Below are 21,492 nucleotides of genomic sequence, written 5' to 3' on the forward strand. Positions count from 1 at the left end.
CCCTAATGCTCCTTTCTAGTCAGTTCCCCTTCCAACCCAGCTAACCACTATCCAGAGTTCTAACACCATCATTGAAGTATATTGTCTTTGATGTCTGGCTTCCTGTGCACATGACTTCCTCTTATATTAAAACACATTTTGAGAGACAGATAATACCATGTTTGGCAAGGATGTGGGGATCAGGTCCTCTCTTAAATTGTTGTTTGAAATGCAAGTTGATGAAGACTTTGACAAGTTTAAATTTATTTTTTATTATTTATTCATTAAATGTAAGTTTAGGACCCTACATCTAGGGTCCTGAAAGTGTAAAAACAACAGGCACAAAGATTTAGGTTGAAAGGCATACATTTCTAACAAGTGAAAAAGCTAAAAGCAACAGAACCAAGGTTGGATAAATATGGTCTACTTATACTATATCACAATCAAAGATGTGAGACCGACACATGTAATTTCAGTAACTTCCTAGCCATATTATGAAGTTAAAAAAGAAGACAGAGAACAATATATACAGTCCATTTATGGTAAGGAGAAAAAAACAATTAGAGAGAAAAATGTCCCTGCAAAATGATGGGGAGGAAAATGAGGAAAAATAAAAGGTTCCTCAAATTTTGCCCTGTATTTTATGTCTCTAAATTGTTGCATTGTGGGAGACTCAAATAGTAAATATTACTTTTATAATTAAAACATAAAGGCAAAAAAATTAACTTTAAAAAATTTGGAGAAAGAAGGCAATGAGGCTGCTAGGATACTAAACAACTTTTAATAGCTTTACCTTTGTTGGAGGTAGGAACAGATGAGGGACTGAGGTGGGAAAGGGTCTTTTTTCTATCTTCACTTTATTTTTTTTAAAGCTTCAAGCATAGTACCTGATTTTTAAGCCAACGAGGTATATTTTGCAGATAAGTAAAGAACATAGGGCTTCCCTGGTGGCTCAGATGGTAAAGAATCTACCTGTAGTACAGGAGACTTCAGTTCAATCCCTCCAAGAGGCAGATCCCTTGGAGCACGGAAGGGCAACCCACTCCAGTATTCCTACCTGGAGAATTCCATGAACAGAAGAGCCTAGAGCCTAGAGCAATAGCTGACTAGTCCAAAGCCTTGTTTTGTTTTTCTGCTTTTTGTTTGCTTGTTTTTTGGTTACCTAGGGTGGCCTGCAGGATCTTATTTCCTTGACTAGAGATTCAGCCTGGGTCCCTTGCCCTGGAAGCACAGACCCAGGACAAGTCTCATTGTCCTCATTTTTATATTAAACGTGTTTTGAATTATTGAATAATTTAAAAATATTTTGTATTCAAAACGTTAAAACAAGACGTGTACTTCAGAGTTTTGGTGTGGTGGTGGCGTCGGCAGGAGGCCCCTACCCCTTTCTTCGGTATTTTCAGGAGTAGTGCAGAGCAGATGTTATACAGACAAATGGAGTGAGGGTTCTTTGTGGGTTTCTGCGGTTAGAGAAGGGGCTGTGTTAAGGGAAGGTTGAAGGAGAAACTGGAGTCAGATAAATGGAGAGGGGTCTGGAACTCATGGGGTGCACCGTCTGTTCACGGGGGTGGGGGGGGGGCAGAATTTAGAAAGGCATGGGGACAAGTATAAAGTCTGGAGGGACGGTTGGGGGCTATTTGTGCAAGGACTTCAAATGCCAAGGTAAGGACTTTGGGATGTATCCTCCTTAACTGTGTGTTGAGCACCAGTTCACCATTCAGCCTGTGCAATTCTCACAGGGAACCCATGGGAAGGTGGTCTTATTCTCCCCATTTTGCAGCTAAGCACACGACAGACTTTTTGAACAGGTGAACCACGGGAGAAAATTCCTTTAAATCCTGTGTATATTCAATAGTTAGTGCTCAGTCTCTCAGTCTTTGGGACCCCATGGTCTGGAGCCCACCAGGCTCCTCTGTCCGTGGAATTCTCCAGGCAAGAATACTGGGGTGGGTTGCTATTTCCTTCTCCATGGGATCTTCCCGACTCAGGGATCGAATCTGCGCCCTCCGCGTCTCCTGCATTGCAGGCGGACTCGTGTATATTCAGTAACAGCAACTAACTGTGCCCTAATAACAACTAGGTGACAAAAAATTGCACAAGTAGGGCAGGTGCAGAACCCCGACGTCGGTACGGTGTAGGTGTAGTGTTATTCACGGTCGCCTCTTTCGGCAGCAAGCCGAGCTCCAGCATCTATAAAAGTCAGAGGTCGACCCCTCAGCCTGCCCAGTGTCGCCCGCTTCGTCCCATTTCCGCAGGTCTTGGGTGGGGAAGGGGAGGCCCAGGACCCCACAGATGGCCGTCAGCCCCACCAAACAAACTGTTAGTGAGCTTGCTGAACGAAGAAACATCCAGACGCAGACTCCATGACCTACCCCGTTTCTGGCCAAGATTGCTGGCCCTGAAGCTTCCCTGTGCAGAAACTGCTCAAGATGCTACTGAAAAGGGGCTTCAGAGGCCGCCATTTCTTTCTGGCCATTCCCAAGCCCATATCGTTGCGGCCCTATATTGCCCATGGACCTCCGCAACTGAGCCTTTCCCAACTTTTGTGTGGGTTAGGCAAAGCCTTGCTGTCCCTCGCTAAGACAAGAACTTAAAATCAAATCTAGGAAAAAAAAAACACGCCGCCGCCCCTGGGGATGGGGGTGGGGCAGGGCGTTAAGGGTGGGGGAGGGGAGGAGGCCACCGCCCCGCCCCCGCCCCTCGGCGCCTCCAACGCCTCGGAACTACCAATCCCGGCGTGCCCCGGGGCGGCGCGGGCGCAGGGGCGCGTGCGCGGCGGGCAGCCGTTGGCTGGAGCGGCAGTTGCGCCGGTCGCGGTGCTGGGCGGTCTGTGGGCGCTGGCAAATCGGGCCCAGGATGTAGAGTTGGCGGTGCCTGACGGCGCGTCTGACGCGGAGCTGGGTGGGGTAGAGAGTAGGGGGCGGTAGTCAGGGGTGGTGGGAGAAGGAGGAGGCGGCGGCAGCGGCGGTGGTAAATCTTTTATAAATGGCGCCGAAGCAGGACCCGAAGCCTAAATTCCAGGAGGGTGAGTTTGATCCCCTGGGGACAAAGCATGTAACGGCCCGGAGAGGGAGGCGGTCTCGGGACGGTTGAGATTTGGGGACCGGGGATGGCGAGGGCCGTGCCTTGAGGCGGCGGCGGGCAGGACTTTGTGCGGAGGAAGCGCATTGCGGCGAGGTTTTTCTGTGCTTCGTGAGGATAAAAACACTTTGGGAGGCGAAAGCGTTAGGCAGGCGTTAGAGTGCGAGAGGGAGCCGTTGCCTCGTGGTACAGCCTTAGCGCTGTGTTTGTTGTCGTTGAGAGGAAGAGGGCGCGGAGAAAGTAGCCTATTGTAGGGAGGCGGCGGGCGCGCCATGGCGGCCGTTAGGGGAAGTGATGTGGCGTGGGGGAGGGGAGGCGGCGGCGCCGTTTCGGGCTCCCCCGTCTGTCTGGGCGTCCGAGGGTTGGCGCTCCTGGGCGACCTCGAGCCGCGAGCGCGTAGCTCGCGGTGGAGCCGCGGAGCCGCGGCAGGAGGGGTTGGCTTCGCGTCTCAGGGCGGGAGAACTGCGTTGTAAGATGGCCGCTGCAAGATGGCGGGCCCATCATGGCCGCCGGCGCCCGGATTCCCGGCTCGCGGCCGCAGACGCCGCTTTAGGGCAGAGGAGCGCCCCCTTTTCCCCCCGCCGCTGATCGGGAACCGGTTTTTCGGCGCTGGCCCCGGGGAGGTGGGTGGGGACAAGAGGAAAAAGCGCTAGCGTCCAGGTCGGCTTTGTGTCGCCCGAAGGCTTCCCTTTGCTCTCGAAAAAGCGGAGTGTCGGTGTCCTATGGGAACGTGAACGCGCTTTGGCTGCGCCGTGGCTTTTAAAGCAATAATTAAAAACTGCCTTAATGCGGTGTTACGTCCTCATTTATGTGAAGTCCCGTTGCCTTGATGTCAGCCTTTTAAGTACGGCAGTGGTTTGATTAATTGCAATAATTGATTAACAGTGATTTGAAAGTTGAATTTTTATTGTCTCGGATCAACGTGAAGGCTTACTGTAGAGAGCCTGATTTCCAGAGGAAGACAGCTCTGTAATTTTCACAATTACTGTATCTATTAATTTATATAGTGGAGGTTTAACAGTAAACTAGAGTGGACATAAAATTATGTAAGGCAAGCAAGAACACTTTAAAATCCTCATTCACATTATTGTGGTTGTACGTGTTAGATACCACGGATGTCCAGACGTCTGCAAAAAATTGTAGGGATGTTCAAACTGATGTGCGTTAGAATTACTTTGAGTCATACAAAACCCAAGCGTATTGTAACAGTATGGAATATTTAAAAGATTGCCGCGGGTGTTTTCCCTGTAACTGGCTCTTAATACCTGCTTTCTCTCTGAGAAGCTACGTGACGACTACTGTGGATTGCTTTTTTTAAACCAGATGTTTTAGAGCAAGGGTTCTTGATCTGGGGTGTTTATAATTCAGAACACCCCTTGTACTTGGACAGGAAAAAGTTTTTTCTATTTTCTAACTAAAATTAAACCTACAGTTATGACTATAGATTTCCTCCCCCACAGAAAAGCAAAACAAGATCCTCCCACAGTAGTATTAGCTGTATGTTTTCACATCCCAGCATTAAAGTTGTAGAAGATACATTCAGATGTAATGTACGCTTTTCGTTGTTTCAGAATTGTGGTAGTTCCCTGGATCAGCAGCTAAATGTTGATTGTATCAATTAAGGAGCTCTTATAATACCATAACATGATGTTTTAAATGTTTTTATAACTGTCTGAATATAGTTCGTTTCTTTTGTAGTACGGTTTTACATGTTTGTAGAAACGTTCTGAGAAAAGGCCCAAAGACTTAACCAGACTGAAGGGTCCATTGCACAAAAAAATTAATCCTCACTGTAGGACATCAAAGGAAAATGACACAGACTTGAAACAGTTAAGCATGGCTTTCTGGAGGAAGTGCTTTAGTTCTGAACTGGATGGGATGGTAGAGTGAGGGAGAATCCATATGCTGCTGTAGCAGTGAATTGGAGAAGAGGGCGGCCGAGGATGAGTTGGTTAGGTAGCATCACAGACTTAAGTGGACATGAATTTGCGCAAACTGTGGGAGATAGTGAAGAACAGGGAAGCCTGACGGTGCTGCAGTCCATGGGGTCGCAAAGAGTCGGACACGACCTAGCGACTGAACAACAAAAGGAGCCAATGTAGCTCTATGGTTTTGAAAGCTACCTAAGAGTCTTTGCACTTTGCAGACATGTTTTCTACTTCTGTGTCAAAGTTGGGTTGTATAACCATCTTTTAAGACATTATTATTATTTTGGGGCTTCCCAGGTGACCCTAGTGATAGAGAATCCATCTGCCAGTGCAGGAGACGGGGAGAGCTGAGGGTTCTCTGCGTGGGTAGAGACGCTCCCCTGGAGAAGGAAAGGCTCCACTCCAGTGTTCTTGTCTGTGGAAAATCTCCATGGACAGAGGAGCCTGGTGGGCTACAGTCCATGGGATTGCAAAGAGTTGGACAGGACTGAGTTATTTAGAAGAGAATATCTTGTAAGGAGAAAGGAATATTCTGTTGGAACTAGCAGAATTATATTAAAACACTGCAGAAAAATTGAGCTTCTGTAATGGTAAAAATACGAATGATGGGAAAGTTTTTTTTTCCTGATTCTCTTTTAAACTTGAAAATTTCTCTTGTTAAATAATGGTGCAACATATGTTACAAGCATTTTTTCAGCACAGTGGCTGTTCTGCACTGCACTTGGTCTTCCACTTGAAATGTTAAAGCAAAAAGTAAAGAAAACTACTGGGCATCTAACCCGTGTGGTGGGGGCAGGGGAGGGGAAGGGAAGACCTTTTGGCTTGTCAGGAGGGTGGCTGATGCTGGAATTTGAGTAGTGTTCCTAGTAAGAAAACCAATGAGAGGATGATGAATTGGAATCTCATCACCGTTGAATTTGAGAGCATTGGGAAAATTAGCTTTGCATTTTGAATACTATTAAGGATTAAGGATAGAAAAGTTCAAAAAAAGTGAGACAGTGGTTTGCTCCTTCCCCAATTAACAGTCTTTCCACTTCCAGAAGAAATTAAGCACTTGTTTTGCTGGGTCATATTCCTCAACTTACTGTATATTTTTTTCAGCGGGATATTAGGGATAGGTAGCTAGAATGGAGGTCAAAGGGCCTTAGCCTCAGTGTGGTTGTCTTTGGTGGCAGCAACCAAAAGGAGGGAGACACTGGTAAGGCTATTTTCAGGGTGCCTTTAAAGAAAGACTAAAATTAGGCACACAGGTCTCCCATCTTTGGTGCTTCGGAGTAGGCTCTATACCTTCCTCTGTCCTTGTGGTCTCATTCTTGTCCACAGTATTCAGCAGTGGCTCCAGCCCAGCTTTCTCTTCATATGTGTACTCATCTGCTTACTAGATGGCTCCAGTTTGGGTGTCCTGTAGCTACTGTAACTTATTCCAGAATTGATCTGAAACCCCCTCTCCCATTTCCTTTTCTGGATAATACTTCCACCATGCTGGAAGTCAAGTTTAAACTGTTTCTACTTTGGCTTAGTTGTCCTTCTCACTGCCTTTGATTCATACCTATTTCTGTTATTATTCCTGACTTTGAGAGAAGTCACTGGTTTCCCTGTTTCTTGTCTCCACTTAAGTTCGGCATAGACTTAGCGTCAGGCAGTGGTTCCTCAAAGTGGACCACTGCACAGTTGTTTTCCTCAGCTTGGGCCCTTGAAAAATAAATCAACCCTGCCAGTAGATAGCTATAGTAGATTTTATTTGCTTAGCAGGTGATAGATGATTTGATGATTTAAATAGATTGATATCTTAATTGTTTTTGTTTCCATCAAATGCTGAGGTGTTTTTTTGTCTTGAAATTTGATCTAAAGTGTTGATGTGTACGTTCCCTTATCCACTCGCTTATTAGTTTTTTGAGGAACACCAGAGTACAAAGGTGATGGCTCTCCTAGATGTCAATATTCTTATATATGAAGAGAAATCACAACTAACAGTGCTTTTCCCCCGTTTTTTCCTTTTACAGGTGAGAGAGTGCTGTGCTTTCATGGGCCTCTTCTTTATGAAGCAAAGGTACAAAACCCGTTTTCTTTTAAGAAGTTAGTTGAAACTACTGGTTTGATAATTAGATTTCAGTGGTGGGTAGCTTTAGTGAGAGCTACCTTTTTCGTAGATTTTCAGGTTCATAGTTCCTCATCTCTTTTATCGTTGTCTCACTGCTTGCTCAGTGGTTCACATAAAGCATCCTGCCATTCGTGTTTCCCATCTGCTAAAGGCAAGTAGTTGGAAAATGTTTGAATGGAAAGGTAGAGGTTTGACTATGGAAGCAAAATAGCATTATTAGTTAATGACTTATGAGAAAATACTGCCAAAGTCAATTTTATTGGCAAATATAATATGCAGAGTAAGCACTGGGTAAAATTACGTTGAGGGTAAAGCTAACATTTCAAATGAGTACATTTAACTTTTATTTGTTAGATTGGCAAAGTTTGAATCCTGGGGCATTTCTTTTCTGTGTATCAGTGTTGCGCGGAGGTTATAAAAACTGATTTTACATTTAACCAAAGGTAAATTGGATGATGCATTAATGTTTTTAGTGTTTTGTTTCTGTTAACTTTTAGCATAAATATTTAAGCTGTGTCAACTATTTTTGACAATTGTTTTTAAGAAAATAAACGGTAAAGGCAATTTCTATGTATGTTCTTGGTGAATAGTTATCTGTGAAAAAGTCTTAACAGTTGTAAAGTGTCAGTGTTGCTAACCATTTTACTTATTTTGAATACATAATAGGTGTATGTTTTTAAAGTTCTAAAATGACTGAAATTGGATTTATGGGATGGTCAAGAACTTCATGTATGTGTACATAGATCTTAATGGTATAATACCAATACAGTTTATAAATGCATTTTAAGTCCCAGTGATCATTTCTGTCGTTGAATCTTGTTTCTGTTGTTAACTAGCTTCTAGCAGGCTCTTCTAAACTGGCAGCTTTTTCTGCTGAAACTGGCAGCTTTTTTCAGCAGAAACACACCAGGGAACAATTTTAAATGGCAATTGGAGTAACTTAAACTATTGTGGTTCTCTTGGTTTGCCTCTGATAAAAATTTTTAAAATCCAAAACCAGATAGTCATCGCTTTTTCATGGTTAATGACTTCCACTAATCAGTTTTAATTTGTTTGGCTGCTTTTAAGAAGAACACGGGGCTTCCCAGGTACCACTAGTAGTAAAGAAGCTGCCTGCCAATACAGGACAGATAAGGTTTGATCCCTGGGTTGAGAAGACCCGCTGGAGAAGGGCATGACAACCCACTCCAGTATTCCTCCATGGAGAATCCCATAGACAGAGAAGCCTGGTGGGCTGTGATCCCCAGGGTTGGGAAGAGTTGGACATGACTGAAGCAGCTTAGCACACAAGATGACAAGATGTTTTTCATCTGTCACTTTGTTGCTGATAATCAGCAGAATAGCTTATTGCCTTGTGTAAACTAGTGAGCTTTTAACATAATGTGGTGTAAATATTTTTCTTGAGCTGAATTTGTTTTTCCAAATGTAGCTTTTGACTAGCTGGACTTTGAGAAAGCACAACTACAACTTTCATTAGCTGTTCTTAGATAGCCTATCTAGCCCACTGATTTAAGGTTTAGGGTAACCTCCAGTGCTTATGGTTCTTTAGATTTGTTGGACTAACTCCCAACAAATGACACTATGACTGTTTGGCAGTATAACTTTGAATACTAGTCTAAAGGCTTAAATAGTGTTCTTTTCAAGAGTCTCATTAGGTTTATTTTGGCCACCAAAGAGTTTCAGTGTTGGATAGTTCAAAATTAACCAGGTAGTCTTTTTTTTTTTTTCTCCATTATTTCTGAATAAATTTTTTTCTTTTTTATTTCAGTGTGTAAAAGTTGCCATAAAGGATAAACAAGTCAAATACTTCATCCATTACAGTGGTTGGAATAAAAAGTGAGTATTAGATTTTTTTAAAGCAACTTTTATTTATAATTAACAAATTGGCTTTGTGTCATAAACTGATAGAAGCCTGTGCTTTTTAATTCTTGTACAGTTTTACTGTAAGTACATACTGGGGCAGAGGTGAACTTTGTAGTATGTTGAAATATAACAGAAATTAGGGTTTAACTGTCATTTTGTTTTACATTCTGTGGCCTATTTCTTGTGTTCTGGTATAACGTCTAATAGTCATTAGCCCGATTATTTTCTAGTTTTGGTACATTTTAGGACAGCTTGAGTTTTTTTCTTATTAACAGACTTAGCGACTACAAATGATATTTCAAGCAGTTACACTCAAAACTAGTTGGGTTTTTCTACTAAGGAAGGGGAAAAAGATTTAAAAATTGTTTTATTTGGTTGGATGTATTGACCAAATCATGTTTTGAACTTTGAAAGCATAATTAATAACTGAATTCATGTGGTTCACTTTTAGCATATGGTTTATAACACAGGTACAGAAATATAATTACAGAACCTAGTTTTCCACTCTGAAGAGCTATTTACAAAAAAAAAACAGTGATGTATTGATGTTGCTGGGAATGGACAGTGGTTGTAGACTGAACACATTCTAGAATATTCAGCTTGTGGCGCTCTGTCAGTGACGGGTCTTTCTTGGATCTCACAAATACCACATCTGACAATTGACTCGTTTTTGGTGCTTGTAATTGAATAGCTTGTAATATTTACTCTGAGAGGTTTTGTATTTTACTAATGGTGTTTTGTCCTTCAAAGATAGCACTGCCAAAAAGAGTAGTTCTTGAGGGTTTTTTTTTTAAAAGCTTTATGTCAGCTCAGCCATGCCATCTGATTTGATGTATACTTTTGTTTTGGAAGGTTTTTTTTTGACATTTACTGATCTGTTTCTGTGGTCTTTCACACAGTCCCTTAGCCAGTGACCAACTCAGTTAGTTTTATTAGTTAGAAGATTTTTTCACAAGATAGTTCTAGCTAAGAAATAGTACCAGTTTCTTCCATTAGTATAATTGTAGAAAAGTGGAAATCTGAAATGTATAGAAGCACATTCAATAAGTTGCTTTTTCTTCCAGTTAATAATTAAAATATTCCTAGTAATGACAGTAATATAGTAACTCAAAGTGACCCTGTGAGCTTTTAATCCCTTTGGTCTTACAGAAGTAAACTTGTCTCTGATTTTAAATGGGATTTCAGGATTAATACTAAATTGATTGAAATATCCAGGAACGTTTATCATTTTACAGCTTTCCCTTCCCCTTTAAAAAAAATGTTGAAACTGTGTCTTTCATTCGGAGAAGGCAGTGGCACCCCACTCCAGTACTCTGCCTGGAAAATCCTATGGACAGAGGAGCCTGGTAGGCTGCAGTCCATGGGGTCACTAGGAGTCAGACACGACTGAGCGACTTCACTTTCACTTTTCACTTTCATGCATTGGAGAAGGAAATGGCAACCCACTCCAGTGTTCTTGTTGGAGAATCCCAGGGACCGGGGAGCCTGGTGGGCTGCCGTCTGTGGGGTTGCACAGAGTCGGACACGACTGAAGCGACTTAGCAGCAGTGTCTTTCATTACACTTACGTTTTATATAAAAATACTCTGGTAAAGTTGAGAGTGTATTAGATATCATGAAAATCTTAATTCTGTATAGGAAAGCAAATATTTATGCATATCATGAATGGGAACTTTAAAGGAAATAAAAGAAAAACAAATAGCAGATTCATGGACTAGGTCTGTGCCCCATATCCAGGTACACTTTAAAATAATTTAGGATTACATCTTAATAGCTGTGAACACAACTTTTGTGCTTTCATGTATAGTATTTTCTGTTAAATTCCATGTAGATGTGTACAACTTCAAGACTGGGTTTTAAGTGACATTTCCAACTTAAATGGTGGAAATACATAAAAAGTTTATATTTTTTGATAGTATTGCCTGAAAATGTTTTTTCCCTTTGTTACAGTATCTAGTAACACAAATAAATGATAGGCTGCATAGTTTTTTGTTATCTTTGTAGAGGATGTGTTTTTTGTAGTTGTCTTGGTATGTAGATAAATATATGTAATTTGTAATATTGATCTTGAATAACTATTTAGAGGGGCCTTTAAATTTGTACAGAATGTTTTTTATTTAGTGCCGTGTAAGTTAATGCCATAGATCATTGTGACTTTGGGAATTAATGACAAGCTACCTTTAGAAAGTTCTGAAATTCTTTTGTTTGAGCTGTATGGAAAAATTTCTGGATGTTTGGCCTTTAGATACTATCCCAATAGTGATGTTCCTCAGAGCAAAAGACATCGTTTCATTTTCCTGTGGGTCAGCAACTGTTTTCAGTGCCTGGCATTTAAAAGAAACTCTGTTTTTAGATCAGTGTCCTTATTTAGATGCATTTTTTATGAGAGGAAAAGGAATTTTCAAGGTTCTCATATGGAACTTTCTAGTAAATTAAAGTTTGCTAACTCCCTTTAGAGAGAATTGGAACAGATATAAGTAGCAGTAGGAATAAGATCCTCATTTTGCAAATGGTTTATAAGATACCATACTTTTAGAAAAGACTACAATGGAAGCCCAATCTCCAAATTGGAATTTTCTTAAACTTCAGTAAATATATACTTATTCAAAAGCACAGTAGATACTCGATTTGTTGACACAGACATTTAAATATTCCATTTGTAAATCTTAATAAAGCGTAAGCAGAATTCTACACCTAGTTACTGAGATTACTTTGTACTATGCTGTCTGTATCAGAAGTGCTGTGAGGCCCAGGCGCTCTGAAAAAACTTTGAAGACACGTGAGGATATTGTAGCCCTTTTTCCTGTTCCTGAAGGAGCTCCCTCAGTACACCACCCCTTCCTGACCTCTAGGTAAATGCATGTTTTAAAGTTTTCTCTAGGAAATCATGTTGAGGGTTGCTTTTTATTATTTATTATTCTTTTGGCTACCTTATATAAGAGGTCAAAGGTGGGAAGTCATTAAATAAAAGACTTTGAGGATACAGTCTAATTGTGTCACTAAAGGAGCTCCATCAGCAGGAGGAAAAAAAAACTTTGCACAAAAAGTTCAGCACTGCCTAGGAAATATTCTTTTTCTCTTTGGGGAAAAAAGCCACATCAGAAGTCTTGTTTTGAACAAGATCCTACTGTATAGCACAGGGAACTATATTCAATATCTCATGATAAACCATAATGGAAAAGATTATGAAAGGAGTGTGTGTATAATCTATTACAGAATCAGTTTGCTATATCGTAATTAACACAATATAGGTCAGTTTCATATCAAAATAATTTTTTTTTGAAATCTTGTTTTGAAGCTTTTCTGAGTGCCAACTAGATATTTTTAAGAGAGTGGTTGGTTCTACCTTTTGATGTTTAGAAAGCCAAGAGGATTTTGCCTGGGAAATTGGTTAATTCATTTGTGAATGAGTGATAACCTTTGTAACACTTTAGTCTTAAGTGAGTTGATGTAGGTGGTATTGAGTTTTGTAGACCTCCTAGTATGTTTCTCATGGAGCTTGAGTGTTTATCTTCTATGCATCAAAACTCTCAAGTGTTTTATATCTATTATTTAATTCTCTTAACAGTCCTGTGAGATAGATAATGTTTATCCCATTATACAGGTGAAACTATAGCACAGTGAGTTCTGAAATTTTGTATCGGAGATAACCAGCTGGTTTTAGTTCTTTAAGAAGTCATTATGGATTCCTGTGTGTGTGTGTGTGTTTTTTTTTTGTTTTTTTTTTTTTTTTTTAAGTTTTTCAGGTGCCTTTATTCTGCAAGGATAATTACTTAGGGGCTCTTAGGTTATGTGCTGTTACATGCTGTACTCTTATGCCATTTTAAACAAATGATTTGGATAATCTTTTGGACTCTGGCACTTTGGATTTGGGGTATTGTTTCTGAGAATGTTTATATTACCATTTTATAGTACAGATTTTCTCTAGACTTTTAGTCTAGTTGAGAATGGATTTGTAATGCCAGTTCATCGCCTTAGTTTAGAGAAGTCCAAACTCTTGCCTCTTGGATTTAAAAGAAAAAATTGTAGAACAGAGTCTGAATACTAATGAAATATTTTTGAATGATATTTTAACTTTTCTCTTTTTCAGTTGGGATGAATGGGTTCCAGAAAGCAGAGTACTCAAGTATGTGGATACCAATTTACAAAAACAAAGGGAGCTTCAGAAAGCCAATCAGTAAGTTTGTTTGCAACATGAATAGGAGAAATGCCTGTAAGTTAATTTATGGAAATGGAATCCACAGCAGAAATCATGTTGGCTGCCTGCTTTTAAAATGATTCATGATATCTGTCAGCTGCTGTTACGATTTTGATCTCAAGTGATCAGAGAGGACTTTTGTAGCCTTTTTACTCTTCCTTTCTTGAATTGATTTTTGTAAATGTGTTCTCTCTTTGTCCAACTTGTTAATAAAAATTTTGTACCAGAATATGTATAGCCTTGGAACTTCAATTTGAATATAAATTTCAAAATGGAATCAAGCTATCAATTCTATATAAATATTTTATGATATATCATTGAAATTATTTTTGAAGGGAGCAGTATGCAGAGGGGAAGATGCGAGGGGCTGCCCCTGGAAAGAAGACTGCTGGGCTGCAGCAGAAAAATCTTGACGTGTAAGAAGCTCTTTGTTTTAATTTTATACACTGTGAAATTCAAGCTTGATACACTTAGAATTTGTTGAAAGTGGAAACTGGAACATTGTTGTGATTTGAAAAATGCCAATGAGAACCTCATTGGCATTGGGTTATTGAAACTACATACTGATTACATATTACATATTGATTCCTTAATTTTCCTTAGCAATTTTTTTTTTTTTTTTTTTTTTTTTTTGCCACTTAACTCATTTTTAAGTGTACAGCTGGGTGGCGTTAAGTACATACACAACCCCTCCTTTGTTTAATCTTTACTTTTTTGGCCGTACTGGGTGGCATGTGGGATCTTAGTTCCCTGACCAGGTATCAAACTCTTGCCCTGTACAGTTGAAGTGCTGAGTCTTAACAACTGAACCACCAGGGTTAGAACAAACATGTGTGCACATAATGTGTTTTTCTTTTACAAGCATTAGCATTGGATTCTCAAGGCACAAGTTTCGAGATTTGAGGGGTAGATTTGCTTTTTCAGTATCTTTTTCCTTGAGATTAGATTCGATTGCTTTTAGACCTTAACTAGTGTGACTTTACTACCTAAAAATTAAAGATAGTATTGAAGATAACTATGCATTTTGAAATGTTTGCAGTTTTATTTTTGGAGGTAAGATAATTAGGCAAGGATTAATGGATTTGGTAAGATAATTGATTTGGTTAAGATGATTGATTTGGCAAGGATTACTATTTGAGATTGATTCATAGATTTATTTGTTAATAAGTGGTAACATATTTCCATGATCTGGATCTTTGGAAAACTTAGAGTAAACACAGGTAATTAACATTTATAAATACTAAAAGTAGAAAAGCAAACACATTCAGATGTAATATGATGGTCCCTCCAGGCATAATCTATAATCATGGCTTTATAAACTTTTTTCCTTGTGCTCCAGAAATAATTAGATATTATGTCAGGATTAGTAATTAAGTGTCGGTGCATATATAAATAGCCATGAGATAAATTACTATTAGACATAATAGTCTAGACACAGGCTTTGTTCTGTGGATGAGCAGAGTGTTTAGTGTTGTAAAGAAAGGAATGTAGTTTCGAGAAGAAATAAAGTGAAACAGTTTGACCAGTGAGAGTGTGAAACATAAGTCTAATGTCAAATTATGCTGGTTCCAAAGTAATTGGGGAAAATATTTTAATCTTTGGAGCTTTTTTGTGTTTGTTGATCTAATAGTTTTATGAAGCAGGTTCTTTTTAATATAATTTACATGCTATAAACTTATTAATAGACAAATAATAAAACCCTGGGACAAGATCTCATGGTTTTGATTTTTCTGCTATCTAGAGGGAGATGTGGATTGAGCCAACTATCAGTAAAAAAGTCCTTGAGTCTTGAGTAGTAAATAAGAATATGCAGGAAAAAAGATCAGGCAAAGATCTCTGATCTTGCCATCAAGGCAGTATTTCTCTGTGGACTCAGTCTAGTAGAAGGGAATTTAAACCAGACACGATAGTGATAATTAGCTTTTTTCTTTTTTCCTTTCAGGAAGACAAAAAAGAACAAACAGAAGAGTAAGTATATTAACTGTTTGAATTAATTAATTTGCCTTTATAACATTTGCATTTTGAATTCATTGTTAAATTTTAAGTTACAAAGTTTTAGAGTAAGCATATGTTGATGGTCTCATGAGTCACAGCAGTGTTACAGAGTTAGGTACATAGCCATAGAGAACTGACATTCTTTCTACTGTAGAGAAACATAAGCATTTATTGTATTTGTTTTCTTTAATGACTGACCCTGAGATAACTATATTTTAAAAATAGATGGTAATATTAAATATTGCTTTGTACTAGATGTTTGGTAGAGCTGTTCATGAGAGGTATATTTTTGGTAGGAATACGATTCTTCAATGTAGATTTAAGTAATCTATATAATGGAAGGGTCAAGGAGTAAAGAGTTACTCATTAAGCTAACAATCTCCCTTCCTTACCCCCAAATTTTTACAGCACCTGGAAATGGAGATGGTGGCAGCACCAGTGAGACACCTCAGCCTCCTCGCAAGAAAAGGGCTCGAGTAGATCCTACTGTTGAAAATGTGAGTCTTTCTTAAATTTATGTTAATAATAACATGTTAGAATTTTTAGTCTGTCCTGTTACAGTACGGATAAAATAATCATAGAACTTTTGACTCTCTCAGAAGCATTGCTATAGCATGCTTTAATTACTGAAGTGAAAATATTCTCCTTTTTTAGATAAAGGATATATTTGTATACATCTTTATCTCATGTGTTGCACTAGATGTATTCCTTCAGGTTTTATCCCTAACTCATCACATGTTTGTTTTAAGCCCTGTGTTCTTATACAAGACTAAATAGTTCTTTGGTATTAAGATTGAATTGACTTACTAGGTCACGTTAAATTGATATACTGATTTAATAAACCCACAGAAAAATGCCAAGAAAGCCTATCAGTTACACATGTATGTGTGTAGGTATAATAGTTCAGGATTTTTACATAAGTGAATTAAATGTCTATAATTTATTATAATCTCCAGAGTTACGAATTTGAAAAGAGAGGTTTTAAAAGTGTAACTGACCGTTTACATTTCTGAAGCTGAGGTTAAAACACCGGTATGTTCTGAAAATTAGACATTTTTAGGCAGTTACTGACAGATTAGAAGATATATTTAATCTTATACATTAAAGATGTAACTTTAAGATAGTCATGTTTGGGCTTCATCATTGAAGATGTGGCTATTCGAAATTAATAAGTTTTGAAAATACTAAGTTAAAATGCATCAAGTTGGAGAGGTCATTTATAGAAGAAGGGAAATTTGCTTTTTAAAAAAAAAGCCTTCACATTAAAAGCATCAAGTAGACTATCAAGATTTTTTTCTCCCAGGAGTTAGCGGTATGATCTTAATTCATTTCACTATTTCCAAGTCACAGTTCCAGCTGTCCGTTTGAGTAAGAATTTATCCCAAGTGCCTCTAAAGGTTCAGAAAAGCTTTTAGAAAACTCTTAGAGCTGCTCTTCAGCTAGAAAGAACAGTGTTTAGTACTATTCCTTTTTGTTTAGGAAGAGACATTCATGAGCAGGGTTGAAGTAAAAGTCAAGATTCCTGAAGAACTGAAGCCATGGCTTGTTGATGACTGGGACTTAATTACCCGGCAAAAACAGGTAACTTGGTGTTACATAGATTGTAATCTATTATGATAATGGTCTTGCTAGTGTAAAATTTTTTTTCTAAAGGAAAAGGCTGTAGACTTGGACATTGAAGGTATGACTGATGGGAATTTTAATTCAGGGACTAGACTGAGCACTTTTATTATCAGAAAGGATTGGGAGAGGTAAGCAAGGTACCTGTACAAAAGACCATGCATTTACAGTTACTTGTACAAAGGTTTAGATAACTGTTGGCAGTGGCTAGGACACGAATACATCATTCTGAAAATTGATTAAAAAAAAAAGAACCGTATTATTTCTTGTTTAATATCATTGAAAGTGGGGCATCGTCACATACAGTGCTGCTAATGGAAAGTAGAAGTAGGAAGCACACACTACTTCCTGCAGGTATTTGTGATTTCCAAAAGAACCTGAAGCTGATCAAGCTCCTAGGACAGAAGAATCAATTTCTTAAAATAGCACAACCAGGGGTAGGGGAGAAAGGGGGACTGTGTGGGATAGGCATCAGTCATAGGCTGTGCAGTAAGTGGACTTTGAGTCTTGATCTGTCTCTGAAGCTAAATGGCTAGGTTTAGCTCCCTTCTCCCACTTACTGTGTTTGGCAGCTTTTTGTGTTTTAGTTTTTACGTTTAATGGAACACTGGGTCCCAACCTTGATGTGAAGATAAAGAGTGTATTAAGCTAAGTGTTACAGGCAGAATGATACGTAGTGACTTGATAACACGTCAGAGGTGAATTTATGTGCAGGTGTACTCCACATGTAGTGAGAGTGTATCTGTCCAGTGTGGCAGCCACTAGCTACATTTGGCTGTTGAATTAAATTTTTAGTTCCTCAGCCATGATCCATGTTTTAAGTGCTGAACAGTGCCCTTTTCTTTTTGGTAATACTATTAGGTGATCTTTTATTGCATTAAAACTTTTCCAGTGTACTTTTTCTTTGAAAAAGAATGTTAGTATTCAAGTGTATTTTTGTTTTCAAAGCTCTTCTATCTTCCTGCCAAGAAGAACGTGGATTCCATTCTAGAGGATTATGCAAATTACAAGAAATCTCGAGGAAACACAGATAATAAGTAAGAAAATACATACATCTTTGAAGTATACCAAAGACATTTTAAACATTATTTCTGAATAAATTATCTGAAACATGTACTTTAAAACAATACCATCAGAAGCTAGCAAAATAGAATTTCATTGGTTACAGATAAGGTTTAGCTGGTAAACATTTATTAAAGGGCCAAGTCAGTAAATGTTCCAGGTGACATTGAAGAAGCTAATCTATATAACTATGTGTATAACCATTTAAAATACAACTGTAAATGTGAAAACTAAAATCCATCCCTAACTTGTGTGTTGTAGTGTGCTCACCAGTAGTTTGTTTTTTCGAATTGATTTCTTACCTCTTATTAAATCTCTCTGTTTAGCAGAGGTTCATTGTCATTGGTTTAGCATTTAATTTCTTACCCTCATGTTGGTTGACTGAATCTTCATCTCTTAATTCATTTAGTGACCTGCTCTGAAGGTAGATACTTTTGTTCCCTTGTCAGGGAGTATGCAGTCAATGAGGTTGTGGCCGGGATAAAGGAGTACTTCAATGTGATGCTGGGTACTCAACTGCTCTACAAATTTGAGAGGCCGCAGTACGCTGAGATCCTTGCGGACCACCCTGATGCACCCATGTCCCAGGTGTACGGGGCGCCGCATCTCCTGAGACTGTTCGGTAATGATCCCTTTTAGAAAATAGTTTTACTTTTTAGCCTAGGGCCTTTGATATTTTTGTCTTTCCTGATTTATATTAAGAGGTAACATAAAATAACATTCTAAAAGACTTTAATTCCAATTTGAACTTCTATTTCATATGTATTAAAATCTAAAGTCAGTTTCTAAAATCATATGCCTTAAGGAAATTAGTGATGGTTGCATTTGCTCACATAATTAAAGTATATTCTCATAATGCTATCTTTGATGTAACTTTGACTTCATTCTTCTTAAATAGTACGAATTGGAGCAATGTTGGCCTATACACCTCTGGATGAGAAGAGTCTTGCTTTATTACTGAATTATCTTCATGATTTCCTAAAGTAAGTCTAAAAATTAATGCTTGAAATTAAAAACATGAATTTATTTAGTGTACTGCAAATTACTCTTGATAGATTAGCACTGTAGATACTATAATAGAACTAAAATAAAACAATATACGTTTAGCATAGTTAAAATGTCTCTTGTTATTTTGGGGATGAACTAGGGATGGCTTATATTTTTGGGAAAATGGAAAGTGCAATCCTGATTTTTACAGTTTTCTGGAGGGCACTTTGGTAATATATATAAACATTTTAAATGACCGGCAGTTAGGCTTCTGGGAACTTGTCCTATAGAAATACTTTATATGCACAAGGATCTCCAAGCATGTTTATTAAATTGCTATTCATGGATAAGGTAGGTTTACATATACTGATCAAGAAAGATGTCCAAGGTGTGTCAATTTAAAAAAATTAGATTGCAATAGAGTTTGGTGTGACTATTGTAGAGAAACATTTTTAGTCTTTGGAAAAGATTTGGAAAAATATGTATCATACTTAACAGTGAGTTATTTCATAGACATAGTATTGGGAGAAGAGTTTTCTGTTTTTACTTTATATATAGTTCTGTATTTTAATTTTCTTAAAATGGCGCCATGTATTGTATATTAATTTTAAAATCAATGTGAACTTGGAAATTAACTAGCTTTTATAGTCTTCTACCAGTAATGAATATTCTCTCCGTCCAATTTCTTTATGAAATAAAAGTGCTCTACTACTTGACATTTTAGGGCCCTTTGATTTTTATGGTGTTACTTTCAAGTTGAGATTTACTTGTCAACTTCTGAATCTATAATATGATGGATTTCAAAGAGCTAAAGAAGACACCCTAGCTGTTAACTCTTTCAGGGTAATGGCACCTGTTAAGGGTGGTCCAAGCACTCAGGTTGGTATTCTAGTGACTCCTGTTTTTTGCTTCTTTGAAATAAGGGGAGTAACTCGAGACTTTCATTTTTTTTATGCATTGTTGTCTGGTATGTAACCCTGTTTGAGTTAATTAAATGGTTGCGATATGTATTTTAAAGTGCTTTGTGTGGCTTCTGTATGTAATTGATAAGAGATCAGGATCAAAATACAATTCTTCTTCATACTTGTAATGAATAACATTTCATTTTTAGATACCTGGCAAAGAACTCTGCAACTTTGTTTAGTGCCAGTGATTATGAAGTGGCTCCCCCTGAGTACCATCGGAAAGCTGTGTGAGGCGTGTGTACCCACCCATGTTTGATCTCTGTAAACACCTTTTTGTTTCTTAGTCCTTCTCTTGTACAAACAATGTACTTTGGAAATGTTCGTGTATAACAAAATTGATGTTTGTTTTCTGTTTGATTTTAAACAGAGAAAATAAAAGGAGTTACAGCTCCTTTTTTCTTTCCTTTTTTTCATTTCAAAGTTGCTACCAGTGTATTCAGTGATGGACAACAGAGAGACATACTGTAGAGTGTTTTACTGCTTAGTTGACAAAGCTGCTTTTGAACGCTGGTGGTTTCTATTCCTTTGACACTACGCACTTTTATAATATGTGTTAATGCTATATGACAGAATGCTCTGATTACTAGTGCCAAAGGTTCAATTCAGTGTATATAACTGAACACTCATACATTTGTGCCCCCCCCCCCCCTTTTTTTTTATGGTGCTTAAAGTAAAGAGCCCATCCTTTGCGAGTCATCCATCCATGTTGTTCCTTAGGCATTTTATCTTTGCTCAGATTGTTGAAGAACGGTGGCTTGTTTCATGGTTTTTGTATTTGTGTCTAATGCACGTTTTAACATGATAGACGCAATGCATTGTGTAGCTACAGTTTTCTGGAAAAGTTAATCTTTTAGAAATTGTTTTTCAGATCTTCAATAAATTTTTTCTTTAAATTTCAAGGAGCAGTGTACTTGTGTGGATGCATTACAGAACCTTTGTGTATTGTGTGTGTCTTCTCGTGTTCAGACAGTGATTTTTCTTTGAGGTGAGTGAATGTCTTGTTTTCTGTGGGATGAGAAGTTTGGCTTCCTGATCTGTCTTCAGTATCTACCTTCATCTGCCAGAGCAGCTTTGGTTGTCTGCTCTCTTGAATTCTGGCTGAAAAGTCAAGAGTTTGTATGACTATTTCTCTACTTTTCATGGAATGTAAATTTTGAGCATTGAGGGAGTTTTTAGCTGTGTGACAGCTAGCCTTTTGCTAATTGTGTGAGGTGTTTACCAACATTATTCACAGTGCCTAAAATTTGAGCTCCTTCCCCCAACTTAAATACAGACCTCCTTGAGAGGGTTTGACGTGTGTTTCCTTGACCTCCCTCACCTTTGTTTTGTGGAAGTTCTTGAAGTCTCATCTCTGCTTCTAGGAGCATCCCATGATTTCCTTTCTGTTCCCCTGTACAGTTCATCCTGCCCCAGTGCCCAGGTATTCTTGGGAATGGTTACAAACCATAGAATCTACTGGCCAGAAGCTGGGCTTAAGCAGAGAGCTAGGCTCAGAGCTGTTTTTGTTCTTCCCCAGCTGTGTGACCGTCACTCACTGTCTGAGGCTTAGTCTGTTTTTGTCTGAGAGATGAGGTTAACCCAACATACCAGATGGTGGTTATGTACTGTTGACAGGTGAGTTGTCATTGTGACGAAGGAGCATGCTGTACTGAGTTGATCAGGCATGTTTGACTCGGTGACCTCATGGACTGTAGCCTGCCAAACTCCTCTGTCC

The 21,492-nt window shown here is 38.6% G+C and overlaps 1 protein-coding gene across 5 annotated transcripts; it reads left to right on the top strand.

Moving 5' to 3' along the window:
- Nucleotides 1–2,744: 2,744 nt before the first annotated feature.
- Nucleotides 2,745–20,170, top strand: MORF4L1 (mortality factor 4 like 1). Of its 5 annotated transcripts, XR_008705605.1 has the most exons (14): nucleotides 2,745–3,004; nucleotides 6,992–7,038; nucleotides 8,858–8,925; nucleotides 11,687–11,803; nucleotides 13,042–13,128; nucleotides 13,485–13,565; nucleotides 15,092–15,117; nucleotides 15,553–15,641; nucleotides 16,624–16,725; nucleotides 17,713–17,801; nucleotides 18,276–18,448; nucleotides 18,725–18,809; nucleotides 19,538–19,692; nucleotides 19,925–20,170. XR_008705605.1 is itself a non-coding variant. In XM_055556587.1 (13 exons), the coding sequence occupies exons 1-13, from the start codon at nucleotides 2,965–2,967 to the stop codon at nucleotides 20,007–20,009; spliced, it is 1,089 nt and encodes a 362-aa protein (XP_055412562.1). In that variant the 5' UTR covers nucleotides 2,749–2,964; the 3' UTR covers nucleotides 20,010–20,170. The 5 variants fall into 5 exon arrangements, 4 of the variants coding, with proteins under 4 accessions (XP_055412562.1, XP_055412563.1, XP_055412564.1 ...); XM_055556587.1 differs by lacking the exon at nucleotides 19,538–19,692 and having other exon boundaries at nucleotides 2,749–3,004; XM_055556588.1 differs by lacking the exons at nucleotides 13,485–13,565; nucleotides 19,538–19,692 and having other exon boundaries at nucleotides 2,751–3,004.
- The last annotated feature ends 1,322 nt before the right edge of the window (nucleotides 20,171–21,492 follow it).

The sequence above is a fragment of the Bubalus kerabau genome, chromosome 19 (genome assembly GCF_029407905.1).
Source record: "Bubalus kerabau isolate K-KA32 ecotype Philippines breed swamp buffalo chromosome 19, PCC_UOA_SB_1v2, whole genome shotgun sequence".
Classification (NCBI taxonomy): Eukaryota; Metazoa; Chordata; class Mammalia; order Artiodactyla; family Bovidae; genus Bubalus; species Bubalus kerabau.